Source organism: Notothenia rossii (assembly GCF_949606895.1).
Source record: "Notothenia rossii genome assembly, chromosome: 4".
Taxonomy (NCBI): Eukaryota; Metazoa; Chordata; class Actinopteri; order Perciformes; family Nototheniidae; genus Notothenia; species Notothenia rossii.
Window position 1 is genome coordinate 79,513,687 of NC_136902.1, and position 23,187 is coordinate 79,536,873.

The following is a 23,187-nucleotide window of genomic DNA, read 5'->3' on the forward strand; positions in this document are numbered from 1 at the left end:
GTTGGGTTTTTAGGAGATAATTGATAACACTCACACTAAAGCTTAAAACTGGTTCAAGTCGAGAAATAGTCACATAGGTTAGTCAGCTTATAAGAACAATTTGACTTTACTGATGACTTTCTTAAGCTTTTCTTAAAAGTAATACCTTATGTTAACAATTTCTCTTCAAGACATTCATTTCTGAACTTTTTGTTGCTGGTATTGTTGGTTTATGTTATAGTATTGTGTGTTGATAAAGCCAGGCTAGTATGTGTGTTAAACTACGCAAACTGGCTTAATATTTACGAGTTCAAGTGTTTGTTTTCCAGCTCAGTGTCATCTGAATTTGACACATTAAGGAGACCTTTCAAACTGTTTTATGCTCACAACTTTTTAACTGTAGATCAAATGTTCAATATTTCCCAGTGTCAATTTGTTGAAATCAACTACAGCTTCAAGCATGTAACACTTACAATGATATGCCCTCACATTTGCAGACCAGACAGTTTTTTTAGTCTTCATTTACTGATATCTCTATTTTTCTATTTGAATTGCAAAGATAGACCTCACCAATCTCCCACAATGAGTGGTATCAATAATCTTATTTAGCCAATGCTAAGCAAGAGAGCCAATCAGTATATCTCCTTATAATGTAGAGCTCATTTAAGTACAGTTTCTGAGCTCACTATTCAAACCAATCGGCCTCTGATCCAGTCTTTAAGCTTTTTAAAAAGCATTGTTCCGACAGCTTTGCCTCTGGTGCAGGTTCACATGCAGCGGTGCTACATCAACAGGTCACAGACTCACAGCCACTAGCAGGCGCTTTAGCAGCAGATCAACACATCCGGTACACACAGGAAGAGGAAAACGTGGCAAAGAAGCGAACATAAGGACATCAGTTAAGCAGTGGATTCTTTATTAGCCAAGAACTGCATTGGAATGAAAAGGCTAATCAGAAATTAATCGTTTATGCATTTATCAACATCATTCAATTTCAATGTTGTCTTTGATCATCATTAAAGGACCAAAGATTTAGTGAAAACAGGGATGTGCAAGATTAATGAACCACCTTGTCAGCAACAGTTAGAAGCAAGATGTTTCATTTTTCATCCTCCGAGGAGAGAGGAATGATTTTTTCTACAGCTTGGACTGGTTTGGTTATCATCCAGTCTTTTAGTTACAGCTCCACAAAGATCAAAAGCTGAATATTTTTAAGGAAAGCCACTCGGACGACGTTTGCATACATGTGAGATGGGTTTGTCTGCAGAGATCCTCGCTGCTCGGGCTCTAAGCATTTCCTCCGTATGCAGGCGCTGCTGCTGCTGCCTCTTTAAACAGCGAGGAGCTCTTTACAACAAAGAAGCATAAGACCGCTCTACAGACAAAAACACCATCCACATATCACTTAGCATCTGCTAGCATTTCCACACTAATCCTAAATTCCCATCCAGTTCATCCTTTAGTGCGATAATACAAAATTGCCAAATCCTAATAACAAGCTAAATTTACATTTCATATTTTCACAGAAAACTGACTTTTTTAAATTTATTTTTACTCAAAACCATTTTTATTATGCAGAACATATCTTTCCCCCTCAGAAATTAGAGATCTTTGCACATCCCAGATATCTAACCCAGGGGGCTCACTGACTCCTCGCCATGCCTTCAGCTTTTCTCTTTAGCGGGTTTATTTTACACAAGGCTTCCGTTCGTAGGCTTCAGGTGCCGCGGGACAACTCACCATCTTCTGACTTTACATAATTCCTATGATACACCGAACCCTGCCCAGACTTCGTGCTCAGCGGACTAGTTGTGGCCAGAGGCTTCAGTTCAACAAAGAGTCTCACATGCAAGGTCACAGGAGATCTGTGGGCCTTTATCAAGTGCTGGAGATTAATCAGGAGTAATCCCTTAACTCTGTTCAGTTGATGCTGTGACACCGACAGCACAACACAAACAAACTTGCTCTCTACGTCGGGCTTACTGTGAAAACTAAGTGCGGTTATTCAGAGCCACTTGTTTGCATTTTAACTGTAGATTCCTTAAATGGGATAATTTATCTAAAGCCTAGCAGTGGTTTGTTTGCCACCCTGACAAGAGTACAACGCTGTTTTAAAGCCCCCGAGGTCCAAGGACAAAAGTTTGAAACATTCGTATATACAGCCATTAAAATATTACCTAGTTCCACATGAAGAGAAATGGTATGCACACTTGAGAAGTGATGTTATAAAGCTACAGATTATTTCAATAACAAAGCCCCACAGACAATCGCATCATATAAGCCTTTTCCAGCCTCGTCTTTCCGAAGTTTCACCAAGCGAGGCACCAACAGACTACGACAGTGAAGGAGAGAAAAAAATGAAAAAGAATCCTAAATAAAAAAATAGACAAAAAATAAATCTTACACATAAAGACACTGTCATTTCTTAAATTATCGGTTTTTAGTGCCCTACATTTTACACCCAGTCAAAAACATCTGCCTTCGGTTGGTCGGTAAGGCTGCGTGACAGACGGCCAGCCTCGTGGTAAACCTATGGTACTTCTAGACGTTATGTAAATTTACAGTATACAATTTTGGATTACCATGCAAGAATACTTTTTTGTGTAACATTTAATAGCTCGATCTACATCCAGGAATAATTTACATAGAAGGACAATAGTTATTGGACCAGAGAGTAAATAACCATGGTGTAAGTGCAGCCGGAGGAGATGATGTGCAGGGTTAGGTGAGGGGGGAGAGGGGGGGGGGGGGTGAGAGAGGAGGTGGGATGGCAGGAGGAGAGGTGGGATCCAGAGGAGCTCCTGGGAAATTGGGGGTGTTGGTCCAATCCTCCAAGGTCCAAATCAGCGACACTCCCACACTTTTACTGTCTGATCTACGCTGCCAGTGACCACGTAGGGAGCAGCCTTGTGGAAATCTGTGGGGAAACAAAAGATCATCAGAATAAATAAAAAATAATAAAAATGCATTTAAATAAAACTGAGTGTTCCTCAGAGAGCAGCGTAACGGCAGATTGTGATTAAAAACCAGTGTTTTCTCTAGACAATAGCTAGTGGAATGTAAGAATTTTTGAGACCAAATTAAATTCAAAACCTGTTTAATTTGGTGGTCATACACTGTCAGAAATAAAAGGTACAGTACAGGTACATTTTTGTTCTTTTAAAAAGGTACAATCATGCTCCTGTATGGTACTAATAAGTAACTTTTTCAAGTAAAAGGTACGCATGAAATATGTTTTGCTGAAAAGGTACATAAGTGTACCCTTCACATAGCGAATGCCAGCCTGAAGTGGCTCTGCTCACTTTATTAAGTTTTAATATTTGTTTAGGGTTGAAAGTAAGCATGTAGATCACCAATAAGTGGACAGTTTATCAAAAATAACGGGCTGTTTGTAATTTTTTCAGGTATTTGAACGTATAGCCTCCTTGTTGAAACGGTTGAAACATGGTGAATAGACTGCTCCACACCGCTCTGCTGCAAATACCTTGCTGTTTAAAAAAAAAAAAAATTAATTTTTTTTTTTTTACAAGTAGGCTATTTCACTAATTTCATGAATGATATGTGATAATAATTATTATTATATTATTGCTGTGCTTCGCTGAGAAATAGACGTTAAATGTTACACAACAACTGATTGGTTAAGAGAGCTGAGAGCGGGAGATAATCTAACGGTCATATTTGGCCAGACTCCGTCTTTTCAAAAGACCTCGGTGTTACATGGAACATGGCGAACAGTGGGACAACTTCTGCCTTGACCTGTCTATCCACTAGTGATATTATCACCAAGGTAGTAGAATATGGGATAGAAGTAACTGAACTGGAAGCTAGGAAATTCAGAGGTAAGTGAACTTTACCTTCATTCATGATGACTAGTCAAGTAGCTAACATTTAGTTAACTAGGGCTAATGCTTTTCACGAAAAGACCGGGGAGATGGTATCTAACGCTAACTAGCTCCATAGTCCCTGGAGAACAACAGAATACTGCCGGTTAAATGTTTTTGAATGTATTGGTCATAATGCATCCGTGTGTGAAGCTAACTAACATTAACGATTTTTGCCTGTGCTCACTTTTAAAAAAGGTACAATATAGTACAATAAAGGGACAAATGTGTACCTGAAAGGTAAATATAGCCTTGTCACTGGGGTGGTACCCTAAAGAGACAAATTTGTACCATTTCAGAAGGTACATATTTGACCCTTGAGGTACATACAAAAAGGTACAATGTACAAGGGTACAACTTTGTACCCATAGTTTTTGTACCTTTAGGGTACCACCCAAGTGACAAGTGTTTGTACCTTTTTAAGGTCTTTTTCGTACCTTTTATTCTGAGAGTACTGGCAGAATTATGAAGAAAAGTTAGTAGGAATGAAAATCCTGTGACACTGCCAGTGTTTAAATCAATATATGTACAGACAATATCTTTTTAGACTGTCTGAAAAGGCTCCATACCTCTGAATCATTGGCCAGATCTCATATTTTTCCAGCAAATAAATCAAATAGTAGTCACTGACGGCTATTTTACAGTCTGAGAGTAAATGAACGCTCGTGCAAACACCTTAGGAGAAGCACTTGGTATTGTGTTGTTCATACACACTGGACAATGCTTTGTAGAAAACGGGGGAAATACTTTTTTTTTTCTCCAATGGTTTCAAACAAAGGTGCTTTGTTTTTTCAACACTGCTCCAGAATGCATCACATCAATAGCTCACAGCTATATCCTCTTCGGTTGATGTAGGATTTAAGAAGACTGGGTTTCAAACGGCTTGCCAAGGAAAAGTTGGCGGAAGAGCTCCTCGAGAGAGTAACGGAGCCTTGATCTGCTGAAGAGCTGCAGAGACCTGGGGGGGGAGGGGGGAGAGAGAATCCTGCAGCGATGTCTACCTCTCAAACCCCAGCTGCCCACTATCCTCAGGACGCTCAGCAGACTAAACACAGGGGCTTCTTCACATCATTCAACCTTTGGCTAAAGCAGATATCTGTGCTCCACTGTCCAATGAAGGTGGACTCCTGTTCCTGCTGCCCCTCAGGAGCCCAACTGGTCCAACAATAACAAAGATGGAGCTCATATCATTTATTTTAGTAATGCTTACCCAGAGAGGTAACAAAGTGTTCGTGGGCACCCAGGGTTTTCATGCAGCGCTTGTTCTTGTAGTCCCAGATCCTTAAGGTCTTATCGTCTGCACAGGTCACAATGAACTTGCCTCCGGGGTGGAAGAGGATACCACGCACCCAGTTATCATGGCCAACCTGGGAAGAGAAGAAGACTTACTGCTCAAGACACAAGCAACTATTTCATCTTTCTTATTGAAGCTAAGTATTTTCACGGTAGACATTTTAACCAGATATTTACATCAACAAATAAAAAGGGTTAGCATAAGGTGGTCCTCACCAGTGTCATAAGGCACATGCCGATGCTAACGTCCCACATCTTGATTGTTTTGTCTCTGGAGCCAGACAGCAGGAAGGGGCCTGGCTTTCCACTCTTCTTGGTCTGTGGAGGAACAAAGAGGGAACACATTGAGCAGCCATAATGGTGAAAAACGTATACGTAGTACAATCAAAAATGTGAGTAATCTCATCAAATCCTCAGTCCCTGAAAATAAAGAGAGAAATAAAGCACACTTAAAATCCACTCCTAGTGGGGGAAGAGAGATCCGCTTAAATAAACGCATCCACTGCAACATTTACCACCAAGTACTGGGAACACAAAGATGTTGGCACGCTGTACTAAGCAAACTGGAACTAACCGTCATTACATGCCCGATGGTTTTAACTGCATCAGTGGACATTGTGTGGAAATAGGGAGGCCGGTGTATCTAAGCAATAGCTGCAGAAAATGTGGGGCTGTGTTTCACAGCTTTGGTTAGCGCAGTTTTGAATGAAGCAGGAATAAAGCAATGTGGAAATTGGTAATCAATAAATGTTCTGCATCTTAGGCCGGTATCACATGCATAAAGCAAGATCTCTTCTTCTTTGACCAAACATAACCTTGTTTGGAGTTGAAATTGAGTCACCATGTTTCATGTATTTCTTTTTCAAAGTATTATATTCATCCTTTACATATGTACATTTTCATTAGTGTTTATGCTGAAGTTTATTCCAAATACTCCATGTACTGTTGTTTGTCTTGTAATGAACATGTGGCTTTAAAGTTTATTAAAAGCAGCAAAACCAAAGAGAATACCTGTGGGTGTTTTGGGAATGTTTCAATAACCAAAACACAAGAAATCAGCTATTGTATAAACGGAAGAGTTTATACTGGGCCAACTGATACAAGAGCAAATATTGTGCTAATGTGACGAGGCTAAAATGGGACAGGCCTGAGATCACAAGGCATGAGGAGGGAGTGCTGCCTCTGGGCCGCACTGATATACAGTCAGATTATTCAAACGCACTCATTTCAAGCTGCTCTGTTCAGTCTGAGGCGGGACGTATGACACTCTTCATGGCTACGCATGTAGAGACAAAACACTCTGCGTCATGGGACAGTGTGAAACAGTGTTCAATGCTGTGTGAACACTGAACATGGCCATCAGATGACCTGTTGGCATGCAGTCACTTTAGTATGACCATGAGCTCCGTCACCACGCTTCTTTGTGTGTGACGTTTGAACAATTGAGTCAATCCATCCTTACTTATAGATTAGCTATCTAACCATTTTACATGTGCAGAGATCAAGAGATCTGGGGCCTCATTTATAACGTCGTGCGTAGGATTCACGTGGGAAGGTTGCTTACGTAGTAGAAATCCAAAATATAGGTACAGAAATGTTCCTACATTTTCCGATTCACCAAACATTGCGTACCGGTGAGGAAAGTGCGTACAGCACTTCCTACGCCGGTTTCCCTTTATAAATCACAATCGACTCGAAATGCGGTGCAGCTTTTGCGGGCTTCAAGTAACGCCCATATTTGCCTATAAATAGTCCATTCCCCATTCATTCATTCATTTTGACCAGTGTTGGGACTAACGCGTTACAAAGTAACAAAGTGGGGTTACTGTAACAAAACTACTTTTTGCGGTAACTAATAGCGTTACTAGTTACCTATTCCCATTAAGTAACGCCGTTATAGTTACTGTGATTTAAATGGGTAACTGTGTTACATTATGTGATGGAACTGAACCGAATCTCCCTGCAGCTGTAACTTACAGGCGAATACAGCGATGTCCTCTCACAGCACCATTGAAAAGTGAAAGTAACCAGAGAGGAGTGATGATTGGTTAACGCGGGGTAACAATTCAGGGTAAGCCAATCAGAGACAGAGTTGGGCGGGTCTTGCCTTATGGGGAACATACACAGACACACTTGCTAATGCTAACACACACACACACACACACACACACACACACACACACACACACACACACACACACACACACACACACACACACACACACACACACACACACACACACACACACACACACACACACACACACACACACACACACACACACACACACACACACACACACACACACACACACACACACACACACACACACACACACACACACACACACACACACACACACAATGGCAGATGCAAGTATCAGCGAGAGCAGCAGCGCATTTACAACTTGGAGGTATAACCACTATTTTCAATTTGTGGGGATAAAGGACGCACAAAATATTACGGTAAAATGTAAACTGGGTGCAGGACAGAAAGCATTGTCCACATCGAATAACAGCAATGCCAATCTCCTGAAGCACCTAACTAATGTACATGGGGCTATAAAACTAGTAGCCAAAGACCCCACCGTCTCAACCACCGGCACTGACCCAGATGGAGCAACACCATCTAAACAGCCAAAAAACGATTCTTTCAAATCGCCACATGTCACCCAGAGTCAACTAAATAGATTGCCAGGTATGTGGTTGAGGACATGCTGCCCATCGCAACGGTCAAGTCTGTTGCCTTCAGAAAACTAGTCAGCAAAAAACAACACAAAAACTTATATATTTTTTGTTATTATTTTTAAAGTAAAGTAACTTGTTACTTTTACAATTCAGTAACTAATAAAGTAACTAGTTACTTTTTTGAGAGAAGTAACTATAACTATTAGTTACTTTTTTAAAGTAACTTGCCCAACACTGATTTTGACTGACTTTTTGAAGAAGATAGCAGGAAATGACGACAGAACAGCTAAAAAAAGACATCTCCCACCGTGTCAGATTTGGGTTATTTTGGGGAGGTGGAGATAAATCATATTGTTTGGTGGATGCAGTTTGAACCAGAGTAGCAGCATGGAGGTCAGATCGTCACCAAAATAAATGAATAAGTGGTCCGAAAAAGGTTAATGACAAAAACAATACACATAGCCTTCCTCAGGCAGTGTGTTTGTACCGGGGACAGGAGACACCCCTTGATGAGAAACTCTAAGGAATGATCGGGGAATCCCTCCGGAGTGGAGTCATGACGACTGGATCTGAATTATGTTTTCATATTTGGTGGTTTGTGTCCCAGCTGTCGATCAGCTGTGCGCATCGTCTCCACTGCAGCAACTCTATATCCACCAGTTAAAGGAAATACAACTAATGTGTGGCGTTATATTAGCTTTACAATTTACCACACATGGTGTTCTTAGTTTCCATACCTCCTGTGTTTTACGATCGACTTATCAAACACGATTAAACGTGATAGTATATAAAACCATGCTCGTATCTACAACCTATAGAAATGCAAAACGGCGTCAGTTTAGACGTAATTCTGTCCTCCTGCTTACCGCATCATTTATGAGAAAACATTTCATAACATTAACACAACATATTCGAGGTGGTTTTAAATAACATATCCGTATTTATTTATTTCTCCAAGTTATGTTTTTGTGTGCACTGAGGAGTCTCAAACAGGCGTTTGTTAAATCATTTTAAGATTGGCTTTGATCAATGTTTGAAAATGAATTCTTCATATATGATAAATGAGAGGTAACGTTTTATTTATGGTATTATTTCCACATATTTCTCTCCATTCTTCCTTCTGCCAACGGTGTTGCAGTTTCTCGTCTCTCCCGTTTTTGTGCTTAGTGCGTACGCATGGGTTAGAGTTTGCGCGGAGGACCGCACGTTTTCCAGTCAAGTTAGTATTTTAGAAATCGCAAACATTGCGTAGAAACTGGGGTACGCCATTTTTTGAGCGTATATCCCTTTATAAATGAGGCCCCTGGTCTAGGATTCCTCCAAACCCTCAAGGTGTGCAGATGTTTCAGAGTAACAGAAAGAGGTGGTCCTTTACCTCGGAGCCTGTGGCCTCCTGGATGGTGGGGTGGGCGCTCTCGGGGGCCCAGGAGATGCACTCCACCACATGTTCGTGTTCCCGCAGCTCGGCCTTGCAGTCTTTGGAGGCCACGGCCCACACACGCACCGTCTGGTCGTTGGAGCAGCTGGCGATCAGGGTGCCGTCCTGGTGGGGCCGCACCATGCGGACCCACTCCCTGTGGCCCGTGAAGGTCTTCACACAGTAGCTGAGCAACAGGAAAATAATTAGCATGTTGTCAGAGTGATTGATCGAACAGACCATCATCCCTTAAAAAAACAGTGGTTTTAGAGGGTTCTTACCCAGTTGCCACCTCCCACATTTTTATGGTTTTGTCCCTCGAGGCAGAAACAATGTGATCTCCATTGGGCATGATGGCTACAGACGAAACATTGTGGTCATGTCCTGGAAATCAGAAAAGACAAAATCAAGTTCTGAGTAAGAGCCAGAACCATTCAAAAGCTTTCCGAGCAACCACACAACATTTAAAGCTACTGCAAAATGTCATGTATCATTTCAGATGACAACGCCCATCTGTCCTTCTTTACTTTAAACAGAGAAATCACACTTCAAATACAGCGAAATTGTACACGTCTTTAGCCACCAACAGCGCCAAAAACGATGGGTTTGGTCCAGTGGCGGATCTAGAACATTTTATATGGGGTGGAAAAGGGGGGGCAAGAGGTCATGCCAGGGTGGGATGGGAGGGCGGACAGTACGTGGTATTTTATACTATATATAACTTATTTATTGTTAATTCATGCCCTAACACTAGTGTTGTTAATGCACAAGAGAAACAATGTGTTCAGACAAACAATCGGGTGCCCTTTGAGTCCCCCAAGCTTACTTCAATAATTGTAAATGAAAGGAAACTACAAAATGTATTTTAAAGCAATGAATTAATGGAACAGCTTGTTTTGCATTACAATGTAAAACTAAATATATATATTGTTTTTAAAAAATTGGTTGTCTTAGTATTAGACAGACATATTTGCATATCCTCACTAAGCATTATTACATATTAATTTAATATTAAACAAATCAAAATGGCCAGTTATCCCAAAATGTTGCTGCTAATATGATCAGATATGCTTGTCAACTTTAACTGGTCAAAAAGAAATTCTGAAAAAATACTTGAATTATCTATGAAATTGCAATATTGACACACGTCCCTCAGTTTGTTTCAACCCCGTCACGCCATACCATTTACCCTCCTATTAAAATAATGGATCAGTCCATGTGTGATCTGCATTGAGGGAATTGTATCACAGAAGTCTTTTGAAGGAAAGATGGCAAAGAAAGGCAAGTGTCAGTTTCTTCTCTTACCTATATTTCAGTTTTTGTATTGTCAGATTAAGATTGACAAGCTCAACATTTCAACTCTGTTATATGAATTAATAATAGTAAATAATTGTTTATTACAAAATAAACAATAGTTTTGCAAAATATTATAATTTAGTTATGTCCTTAACTTCCATGTGGTGCCATATCTTAGCTAAACAAGGTCTCATGGCTACTTTTTGTCAAAAACTTCAGCCCTGTTACATTTTTTCAAAGAAATTCCTAGTAATTATTTATATTTTGTGTCTGAGGTGGGAACATGTAAGTAGTCCACTACCAGATGTTATGATCAAACATTTTGGCTTCATTTTTCAAAGATGTAAATACCTAAAAGGCACCCGATTCAGAGAATACTCTGCTTACTGGTACAGTAAAAGTATTTAGTTATAATTAAGTACACAAATGGCATCACCCATCTCTTCAGAGAGCTAAAGGTGACCTGTGCAGCAACACATTTCAATCAATATTTGTCAATACTAAGAGCTGCTAGATTGTGCTACTGTGATGGAATATGTACGGAGAATAAGAACACACCATGTGGTCCAGCTGGAGTTTCATCTGCCTCCTGATCGCTGCCTCTGGCCCTCTCTCTGACACTTCCTCTTCCTCACATACATTTCTTCTTCTTCACCAATTCCTTCATCTCCTCCTCCTCCTGCTGCTCTGACCCTCCTGGTCTCTTCATCTCTCTTTTTCTTTTCCTCTTTCTGTTTGTCCTGATCACTTCTCAGATATGTCTTTTTCTTGTTGTTGAATCACTCCAGCTACTCTGGCCTGCAAGAGTCTACTTGTGAAAAGCACTGGTACAAATGCTTGTATAACTTTACACGTTAGGGCCATGTAGCTAATAAGTGGCATCATAAATATAACATCAGAAAGTATTTTTCAAACGCACACAGGCAGATCCAGTTTGACGGTAAAGGATGTATCCTGGTTTCCTTGATCTTGCTGTGATGTGTAGTTTACGTTGATTTAATAGTACCGCATAGTTTAGCGAAGTTATCAATCTCCCAGCTAGCGCTGTCTGCGTAGCATTTTGTAACGTAACGCCCCAAACAGCGCCCGTCTGTTAAACGCTATCGATTCAAACGGCAGCGTTTTATTAATATTTAGTTTCAAGCTCTCGTCCTTAGTAAAAACAAAACTAGTGGAAGGGGAAATGCTCCCAGGGGAAGCTGATCCACCTTCAGGTGCTGGGACAGCTCGTTCCCTCTCTGCAGCTCTGTGAGCCGCGGTCTGTGTGAACGCCGCTCCGCAGTTTAATGCAGGGCCGTAGCTGCGTTTTTAACGGGCCTAAAATGATATTTAAAATGATTCACTTTTAACTAATGTAATGCTTGTTTTGTTGCTTGAGAAGCTTGTGGAAATAGTGTAGGTTTGTTTTAGTACAGTTTTAGGGAAACAAAAGTTAGGGGGGCAGCTGGGGGGGCAAGGCTCTACAGTGGGGGGGGGCAGCTGCCGTAGATCCGCCCCTGGTTTGGTCGTAATTAGCCAATTAAAGGAAAAGTGAGGCAGCCAATTTGCCGGGGCTTCCTTTGTTCCACTGAGAATAAGAGATGCCTAATTACTTAGACGCTGGGCCATATTTAAGCTGCTAAACATATGAAGACAACAGTAAGTGTACTCTAAAAGGCCACATGCCATCAGGCTACAACAAGGGATGGGAGCTACACAGAAAAGTGCTATCTGGTGCTGAAGACGATAATTCAACTGCTGCCCAAATCGGCACTAATCTACCTCACCAGTTAGCCTCATTTTATTTTAAAGATGAAAAAAAAATGTAAAAGAAAAAAGGAGGGATGGTTGATAAATTAAAGTGAATGGAGACAGACAAAGAGATCAGTTTAAACGAAGGCGATAGAAAGCGATCTCTGCATCAGATTTTCTTCCTACAGTTTGAACGCAGCTCGTCTGTCTTGAGCGTGCCAGGAGCTCACACCCTGCTCCACAACAAAGAAAGACTGGCAAACGGTGAAATCTGCTGCTCACTTCCACAGAATGCAGGATTTACTACACCAGCATAAATGTAAGAATGTGCCAGAGTGCCTCCTGCCTGTTCGCTAAGTAGGCTTATTTATTTCACTCACATTCATTCATGTCTGATTCACGGTCAGACATTAATGGGCACTTCTAGCAGACTTATGAAGAGGCGAACAAAAAGCTTCATATTGTTGTGCTACGGCAGGCTGGTTAGTGGGGGGTCTTCTCACAATTTCAACAAGGAAAAAAATCTTTAAAATCTGCAGGGGCCTGGGGGCACATGTACACTGCTGCCATCATGTACTTGGCAATTAGGGTGTGCACATTGGGGGTGTTAGGAGAAGACAGTGAAGATATGACCATTGGTGTTGTAGATTCACGGATAAAAAATAGGCTTATTATCACTCTTGAACCAATCTCTTTTACAATTTAAATGATGTATTTTAGGAAGAGCTGGATCCAAGGGGAGCAGATTCAGCATCAAATGTGATAATGGACGATATCTTCACCACCTGAGGCCCGTGTACATTACAAGCTACATTTATGATGCAATGACATGGAAACAGAGCATGTCACATACAGTAGGTAACAAACAGCAACACATGGTAGCAGCTGTGATGTATGGCTGCAAATTCCTGCTCATCGAATCGCCACAAAAGAACAGTTGCATGGGCATTTTTGGAGGAGCCTGTGAAGTTTTTCATTGCCATATCTACACTGTAGCTACTGTGCACATGACAATAAAGCCTTGAATCTTCCTACCATGCATGGTCCTGATGCACTCGAAGCCTTGGAAGTCCCACAGCTTGATGGTCATGTCTGCAGAGCAGGAGGCTAGCAGTTTGCCGGTCTGGTCAAAAGAGATGTCCTGCACTGAATCCGTGTGGCCCTTCAGTGTGCGTTCGAAGTCTCCTGTCTCGTAGTCCCAAACCTGGAGAAGTGAACATACCATACATCAGGTTTACAGACACCTATGTGTAAGCTAACATTGATCGTTCACTAACAGGCAGAGCTAAAATAATGAAGAAGAAACACAAGGGTTGTTTATTCCAAACTGGATCCCTTTCAAAACCCCAGCTAAGACCCCAAATGTCACAACATCTGTGGCTGCATGTCTCCTGCTTCTCAGCTGAACAATCAAGCAGCCAATAAACTGAGAAAAGGACCAAGCTGTCCAGATAAGTCATATTACAATCCCATAAAAGACACACACACAGGCATCAGTTTGCAGACACCACACACTCTTTAAATATTGAGTTACAAAGTCGGTGACGTGTTGCTGTTGCTAATGGCAGGAATGCATGAGAGAGGGTTAGGGTTACAGTTAGGCGTGTGTGGCAGTGCCAGGAGTACGAACACAATATGCAGAGTACAGTAGTAAGCCTCCTTTTCTAGCCTGAGAAAGCGGTTAGGTTTAGGGATCTCAAACAGACAGACGGCTTGTCACTGAGGGATAACCCCTCCTTGGTTCCTCTCTTGGGGTGGGGGATTTTGGGCAGACGGTGACAGGAGACCCTCTGCCCCGCCTCCCCCCCAAAGGAAGCTAAAGACTGTGCAGATGGCCGCGAGGTACAAAGTGCAGAGGGGGGGGTTGATCCTGGAGAGCATCAATGCAGTAGACGTGCGAAGGTTTACCCACATTAAACAGTATTTAGCAGCAGCATCCAAAACACACATAATCCATGAACTACCTGTAACTGGATGCTGTGTCACTGGCACTCCTCCAGGGTATCATTGAAGCCCTATTTCACGATTATTAATGGTTTACATTCTTTCAGAGAAAATGCCACAAAAAAACACAAAGACTTTCTTTGTATTTTCCATTTGTGAAGTAAGCAGTTAGGAAGCTGACACCCAAGCTCTTAACCTATCTTCTGGTTGACATGTCTGAGTCAGCAACCTGCTGATTTCCATACTCGGAAGAGATACCAGCTGAACTGAAGGTAACATCTTGCAAAGCAAAGATCTGCCACGTAAGCAGAGAAAAGAGGACGAGGGCAAAAAGGGGGACCTTTGGAAACAGACGGTGGCAAAGCTTAAAGAGCGAGGGTCAACTTTAACACAGGAATAAGCAAGAAAGGGTTCAATCAAATAATGGTTTGACTCTGGAAAACAAAACATGCGACACTTGAGACCTTACATAAATAAGGTAAAAGACAGGCAGCCTTTAGCCTTGTTACAGACCTCTGACCTGCATCGTATGTTTGTTCAGGGATCAAGAAAGCAAACCTTATCTTTCTGCAAAGCATGCTAGCAAGGTAGCTACTCTACGCTCATGAGCTACATCAAGTAGTGGCTGAGCATGTTGTTTTCAGCATACAGGAAAAACAAATCAAACCCTTTCTTGGCCTTTATGCTATCCAGCTGCCGATATCAATGTTCTCATTGAACTAAGGACAACAAAGCCAATAAGTGTTTTGCGCAATGTCAAACTACTTTCTCAAGTTCACTGCTCTAGGACAAGAAACAAGTCTAAAAGGAGCACAATGTCAGGCTGAATGAATTCAATGAAACAAAATGGCTGTTCAGTCTGATCAGGCAAGGCACCCTCACAGGCACGGAGATGGAGAGCCGATGAGCCTCTCAGCCAGCGACAGACTGAAGAGCACAAGGTTCACTCCTTCAAAATTGAACAGAGCTGCTCAGGAGCAGAGAAGTAGGACAGTCCGGCCCGGCCACAGAGAAACGAGGCAGCCAGGGAGAGGTGCGAGGAAGCAGGGCTGAATTTTTTTATTTGAGCCCAGTCCTGCCTCCTCCTCCTCCTGCGGGATAGATGGCATTGACGATGGGTAGCCATGGTGGGGCAGCTGAGGCTTTAAGTGGAAGATAAATGAGGCAGGATGTTGGGAGGCAGGGTTGCAGGGGGAGGGAGGGAGGGAGGGAGGGAGGGAGGGGTGGGGTGGGGTTGGAAAAGGAAGATGATGCCAAAACTGAGAGAAGATCCCTGCTGGGTGGGTGTAACCGAGGAGATGTACATGTGTCTCTCATTGTCTCATGAATAAAATATACAGAACAAACAGCTCTACAGAGTATTGGCATTGTGCAGTGAGGCATGGGAGAGCTGCAGAAATAGCCTAGAGACAGACCATAGAGTTTATATAGGGATCTAGGGATACATAGAGAGAAATGGTATCAGGGCGTGTCTAGGAGCTACAGCAGTGGCGGTAAAGCTCCAGAGCGAGGCATAAATGATGAAGGAGGAAGAGAGGTGCAGCGTTTAAGAGAGAGAGAAGACGACTGTGTGCAAGAGATGCCACCAACCTGGCACTAAATTAAAAAAAAACACACACAATGTTGATTTTCCAACTGAATCCTATTATAGTGTGGAAGAAGTTGTGAAAACAAACAAACAAGGAGGACACTGCCGTCTCTAATATAAAATGTGTTTATTTTCACTGACCACACCCTGTCTGACTTCATTTTGAATTGGCCTCTGTTCAATGATGATCTTATGGCGCATTTACACTGCAGGCCTTGCTCGGTTTGGTTAGGCCTTATTAGGCGCGGCTCACTTTAATGCTGCGCTCACATTACAGTTTAGGAACTGGGGTAGTATCTATAGTAACGCAGTGTAGGCGGAGCCGTGACGTCATCTTCAATGAGCGCCCCAGAAAAACAACGCAGCCGTTAGCTTCATATCTGTTCAGAAACTAGACAAAAAGTTAAACAAGTACAAACCCCATACTGTCTGTGTCGTGGCGAATAGTCGCTGGTTTATTTATGTCTGTATAGGCCGTTGTTGTGAGTGTGGACAGTCGGAGCATTACACTGCGTTAGCTTAGCCAAGCTCCATTTAGAAAACACGCATTTTAAAAGGTTTTTCGCCTGCCGTCTGTCTGCAGACATGTCAAAGCCTTAATTCATGGTTTTTACTAACCGGTATCAGTATGTTGTTACTTCGGCATCATTTTGAAATTAATTACAATTAAATCAGGGTAAAATATGTTCATCTTGTTGTAGTTGTAGCCCCCTTGACAGCGATTCTCTCTCTAGTTTAGCAAACTCAGCCCGACTCAGCTCTGTTTGTTGGCCTCGAGAGAACAACGATTTAGTCGGGCCAGAAAAAAGGTGAAAAAGTAGCCCCGGGCCGGAACTAGGCCAAGTGTAAGCGCAACCAAAAACAGGCCCCGCACGGCTCGGCACGCTTAAAGCAATCTCCGCGCTGTAGTGTGAATGCGCCATTAGTGATCTAAGTGATCTTCAATGAAGGCATTAGCATTCTCAAATATTGCCCATACAGAGCCACAGCTGTGCGATCTGTGTACGCTGGGCTTGTGTAGCTTGAAGGCGTCATGCACTGAATAATGGTCTGTGGAGATAGTTCTTGTAAAACAACCATCTATACGGTGTATAGTGTAATTCTCTCAGACAACATTAGGTTATATTATAAAACAAGGTTATTTTGTCAAACAGGATGTTGTGGTTGTTAACAGTAACAACATCTGTACAACAGGTTGTGTGACTACAGTACATTCTGAAAGTGTCATGTGACAACATGCGGTCAGATTTGTGTATATAGTTCAGTTTCAAGTATAGCAAACGGATATTCAATCGCATAGCTGCATTTATTTTACAACCTCCAAGAAAATGTGCAGCACAGGTAGAACAATTGAAAGGTTGTTTTACTTTGGTAAGAGATGAAAGAAAGGGAGTTGAGATCTATGGGCTTTCACAGAATATGTTCACTTGTCTGTTAAAGAGGCAGATGAAGAGACACCTCCATCAGCAGGTAACTCAAACAAGATGACCAGATGTTTCAGAGGAGACTTCTCATCAACATTTATACTTTAACATTTGTCTTAATTAATAACCTATACTCAGCGACACATGAAGTTTGACTTAAATACTGCCGTCTGACCATTTGTATTGCATCAGCTGACATAATGAATAAAAAAATGAGCCTTAAGCAAAATATAAAAACCTTATCAAACTCAACTTTGATCTGTTTACCATAGAGCTAAATGTTGCTATGCTAACTATAACTACATAACAACTTTCCATATAATGCTTGAAAAATTACATATCCTAAGTGAACAATATCCTTAAAACCCAGACGTCCAAAACGTTTTCAATGCTGCTCAGAAAAGGACAAAACCGAAAAGTTTCGTGGTCAAAGTTAAGCATACTTGCTCCAAAGCCTTATTTGAAGGCAAGCCCTTCAACACATCGATTGTGCGACCATCGATCCCGCCGCACTGCAGCACTGACCTTTATTGTTGCGTCCTCAGAAGCAGACACCATGACACTGAAGACTGGGTGGAAGATGACACGGGTGACGGGACTGCGGTGGCCACTCAACGCGTATCTCTCTGGCGGGCGTGGGATCCACTCTTTGGGGTCACGCTTCATAGTTATGGGCCCACCGAGGGTGATCTCCTCCTTCGCCTCATTCAGTTTGGATTCAAGCTCCATCACCTGCCGGGAGAGTACAGACACGAGTTAACAGTGTGGAGGCAGAACGTACATACATACATACATACATACATACATACATACATACATACATACATACATACATACATACATACATACATACATACATACATACATACATACATACATACATACATACATACATACATACATACATACATACATACATACATACATACATACATACATACATACATACATACATACATACATACATACATACATACATACGTAATATCAACAGGGAGGATATACATAGAACAAGAGTTCTTAAGAGTGAGCTGGAGTCTGCATTTTAAGTGTTTAACAGTTGGATTATTGATTAGACTTTCTTTTGATTTTAACAGTGGATTCATCAGTGACGTCATGAAGCATTCACAAGACTACAATCCCCAGGAGCATTCTTTGAGGAGAAAACACCCACAAACCTTCTTTTGTAATCTGATGACTGAGGTCCATTTCTTTTCCAAAAGGCCGGCGTACTTCTTATCCAATTCCTCGTTCTGTGGAGGGGGGGGAAACAGAAATAAAAAGGATATCAGGCCAACATTCAAAGAAAGCTAATCAAAGTGGTGGGTTTAGCATTATCGGGGAGGCCTGTGGGAGAGGGGCCAGCTGGGGTGGCATGCTGAGGTCTTTGGCTGTAGTAAGAAACAACAGGGAATTATTTACACGCCCCTCACAGTCCAACACTGACTGGCAGACACCGCCAACCTACTGTACAACACATACGTACAACACATACATACTACACACACATAAACACACACCCTAGTCCTAATCATACAGGCTAATCTCCAGCAGACAAGAAAGGCTTAGGCCGCTTACAGCCACACACCCGGTACAGGAGCCAGCGTGGAGGTTAACTTGTGGCAGACCCGCCTGATTCCACCGGCAGGCGAACACCACAAGCTGTCCACTAGCTTTTACATAACAGACCCAATGGATGGCATACACTGACTATTTGTTACTGGCAAGACACAAAACATGTGGTGGCATTTAATAACTGGCACTACAAATATAACTCGGGCTCCACACTTCTGATGTTTTCATTATCAGTTTATCTGCTGATTGTTTACTTCATTAGTTTTCCAGTCCTTTGTTCTGTCACAAAAGTAAACATTGTGACAAATGCCCTTCCACTCTTTTCCCAGAGCTTTTGGTATAATATTCTTTAGTTGCTTTATACAATAGTTTGTTCAGCATTGATATTTTTAAACATTGAATAATTGGTTAAAACTCTTACCAATTCATTTTCTGTTAAGGATTTGTGTGTTGGCTCGAAATTCAACCCAAGTACTCAAGTGAGCTTTTAGATAAGATGGATAAATGGATATATACTTTATTGATCCCAATTTGGGAAATTCTTTCGTTACAGAAGCAGCAGTGTGTTCAGACTTTTTTATTTTTGTTATCGTTTATTCTTGATGGTCTTGATTTCTGATTGAATTGTTAGTGTTCATATATCACATATTTTAAAATGTGAGTCAGTCATTCCCTTAAAAATAACACAAACACCCAATAAAAAAAGAAAGTAAAGATATATTCTATACCCATATAGACCAAGCGTTATGCTGCCACTGTGTACAACACTGCCTTGAGGCTGTTACTGACTTTCAAGGCATCAAGTAGCCGCATTGACAGAGATCCACGAGTGTCAGTGAGGGAGAAAATTAGTGTTGCGCAGCGCCCCAATTTCACAGCTAGCTCCTCAAGCCGCGACTGGAAACAAAAGAAGTCCTGGAGGTGTGGGGAGCTGCACGCACCACCGATGCTTATATTTAACACTTCTCAATGACATGGGGCGAGTCCTCAGACTAACATGAGGTGCATGGAAGGACAAAGACAAGAGGCACTGCAGTGAAATGAAGGAGAAACAAAACAGAGGCAGAGAAAGAAACCAGTTTGGAAAAGCCTGCCATCATCTAATCTGCCATCTGCCTGGAAACTCTGCCCAACACACACAAAGACGGACACACACATATGAAGTGCCAGACTGCAGCCTGCCAGTCTGTTGACAGTGGATAGTATACGTGTGTGTGTTTGTATGTGCATGCAGGAGTGTATGGTTTCTTTTAAAAAGCCAGTAAAAAACTTAAGCAGTATGACTCCCATTTATTTTTCCCAATGTGCACATAGCATCAATTAGCATTAACCTTAAACTGATACTCAAATAGCCAACTAGGGCCAAGATAAAGAAGATTAAATTCCCTCTAAAGACAATCTAAATGGACCTGAAAAATGGCAAATCATGTGGCCTCAAGGAAAAAGCTGAAATAACTTGGTTGATTTTTAGCATGGTGCTGCCAAGGTGTGTGGCTGAGGGCTGATACCCAACAGGGTGCACCTTTCCCTCCGTGCCATTCATCCATTATTCAGCCGGCTTCCACAGAGAAAACGTCTGGAAGAAGAACGGATAAAGACAGAGGAGCAGGGGGTGGGGTGTCACGTGAACACAAGGTGAGAAAGGTGCTGCTATAGAGAGGCAGAGGAGAAAAGACTCTTAGATAAAAGAGCCTTAGATGAAAAGGGGTTGAGAGGAATCAGTGATAGCATTTCCAGCTGGAGTACGAGGTGATATATCCAATGAGCACCTGAAACTTTGGAAGCACGGGAATCAAATTTAAGGAGCACAATTTGTTAAAATATAAAAAATTCCCACAGCTACTTTATTGTTTGGCTCTGAATTAAAGTCCTTTAAATAAAATAAAAAACATATACAGGAAACACGAGGTTTAAGTGTGGACTGCCATCTTTAAATTGTGACTGAGGGTGTTCACAGCTATATCAGCAACAGAATCTAAATTGTATGAATAATTTACAACATTTTAAGATAATGGGATATCTGTGTTGAACAAAGCAGCCAATGAAAATATGTTTGACATACCCTTAACTTGACTAGGGATGTCCTTTAGATGCTTAAGATTAACGAAAGCCTTTATACAATGCTAAAATAAAAAATACATGACTAAAATATGAGTATGTATGTGTCTCCCATCTCCACACTTCCTATCTCGTTTCAATGCGAACACCATAAAAAAGGTTGTGTTTATTTCAGAGCATTCATTTGTACAGGTTTACCTTATAAAATAGCCCAAAGTATTCCCAATATATTTAAAACCCGACAAAATGCCATTTGATCAAAAAAGCAAGGGCAATAATGTAAACACATATACATACAGTATATGTCACAGTGCTTTTAAAAATGCCATTTTTAACAAATAAATAAAAGCTGAAGATGAATTAGCAGCAGCATGTAGCATAGACCCCCCCGATGAGAGATAACCAACATAATTGGGTGCAGGTGCTCCCGGTCACACACGTGAACAACATGTTGAGTAAAATGAGAAAATAAAGTGGAAATCAAGGCATACTGTTTGTACAAATTGGTCTGACTGGCTGTGCGGATGTGTGTGTGTCCACCCTTAATATACTCACATTATCTAATTCCGCCTCCTTCTTGAAAGTGGAATATGCTTCTTCATATCCATTGGAGCGTAGATAATCGGCTATCGCCCGATTTCTGCAACAGACAAAGAGGACCATAATTAGTTCCCCTGATTAACAGACAAGATAGTTGTTAAAGTGCCACGAGAAACGAGGAGATTAATAGAGTTTTATTTAACACTGTAAAGACAAAGACAGGAAATTAGCATGTTCAGGAAACGTGTCAGACAAGGTGTACATTTCACACATTCAGACTGTTATCACGGTGCTAGCTGTAGAATAAAAATGCTACACACACACACACACACACACACACACACACACACACACACACACACACACACACACACACACACACACACACACACACACACACACACACACACACACACACACACACACACACACACACACACACACACACACACACACACACACACACACACACACACACACACACACACACACACACACACACACACACACACACACACACACACACACACACACACACACACACACACACACACACACACACACACACACACACACACACACGCTCTTGTTGCTTTGGGCAAATAAAGGGAAGGGAGGACTCCCCATGGTGTAGATAAGGGGGAAATGATAGTCAGTCTATAACCCAGCATTACCTTCATCAAAACGGAAAGACAGACAGAGAGATGTTGGATAGTACTGAAACTAATTATGTTATTTCATTATAAATAAATTCTGTTTCTTAAAGTCCAATTTAATTTCTTTAAATGATAGTTAGATATAAACAGATAAAAGAAGGAAATAGTTCTATTTAAACAGCTGAGAACAGCATTTACTGATATTTGTACATTTACAACGATTCCTATCAATACCAATGGCTATTTTTTCCCTGCTGCTTGACCTTCCAACGGTATTAATGATACTTGCAGCTCTTAGAGATCCTTGAGTATTTCCATTTTACTCCAGTTCATATTTTCTTCGTGCACAAGCTCCCAGATAAACTTAAGTAGACATCTAAAAAGACACCTTTCAGAAAGCCGACACAAACATGGCGGGGACGGGAGCAGGGGTGTGTTTTTGTCCTGCTATTTCAAATATGTGCAGAGAGATGTCTAGATAGGACAGACAATAGCCGAGACAGGCAGAGCTGAAGGTGAGGAGAAAGGAGGCTATCTTCACTCGCCCTCTTTTTGTCTCCTGGCCTGCCATAAGGGACAACCCACACACTTACACACAGCTTAGATACACAATCACACACATGAACAGTTCAGAGTGGTTTCAAGACCGCAGCCTCGGCAGCAGTTCAATGTATCAGGAGTTATGAGCTTTAAGTCAGTCTCAATACTGTTCATTCTTAATCTAATTCGATTTTTGTGAGGGGGAGTCAATTATTAATTAGAATTTTTGTAATCAAAATGTTCCACTTAGTCTAACTATAGTTCATGATATGTTGTGTTTTTATAACTAGAGTAAGAACATACCTTGATTCAGGCATGCAAGGACTAAATAGTATCATATCAAAATGTGATGATAGATCATATACATCTGGCTACTCTTTAGTGTTTACCAGTGGCTCTTCCTATTCGGGACAGTTCTGGGAGCCTTTGGGCTAAACACATGTAAACCCTGAGCCAATAAGCAGACCATTCTTAAACTCAGGTTGTTTAATATCACCCCGTTGTCATGCCCCTCATTCGGTTTACATTTTTCTTTACTTTTTAAGTTGTCGTTATAGTTTGCATTTACAGTCTGGGC

At 41.5% G+C, this 23,187-nt stretch overlaps 1 protein-coding gene across 2 annotated transcripts in view; it reads right to left on the bottom strand.

The window, feature by feature from the left end:
- Positions 1-878: 878 nt before the first annotated feature.
- LOC307036149 (lissencephaly-1 homolog A-like) overlaps positions 879-23,187 on the bottom strand; it is a 41,066-nt gene continuing 18,757 nt past the window's right edge. For both annotated transcript variants that reach the window (XM_079676205.1, XM_079676206.1), the window contains exons 3-11: positions 21,430-21,514; positions 18,420-18,494; positions 17,767-17,973; positions 13,321-13,489; positions 9,540-9,642; positions 9,217-9,445; positions 5,370-5,471; positions 5,071-5,227; positions 879-2,896 (exon numbers count right to left, since the gene is read on the bottom strand). In XM_079676205.1, the coding sequence (XP_079532331.1) occupies positions 2,823-2,896; positions 5,071-5,227; positions 5,370-5,471; positions 9,217-9,445; positions 9,540-9,642; positions 13,321-13,489; positions 17,767-17,973; positions 18,420-18,494; positions 21,430-21,514 (1,201 nt within the window). In that variant the 3' untranslated portion in view covers positions 879-2,822. The remainder of the gene's footprint in view (positions 2,897-5,070; positions 5,228-5,369; positions 5,472-9,216; positions 9,446-9,539; positions 9,643-13,320; positions 13,490-17,766; positions 17,974-18,419; positions 18,495-21,429; positions 21,515-23,187) is intronic.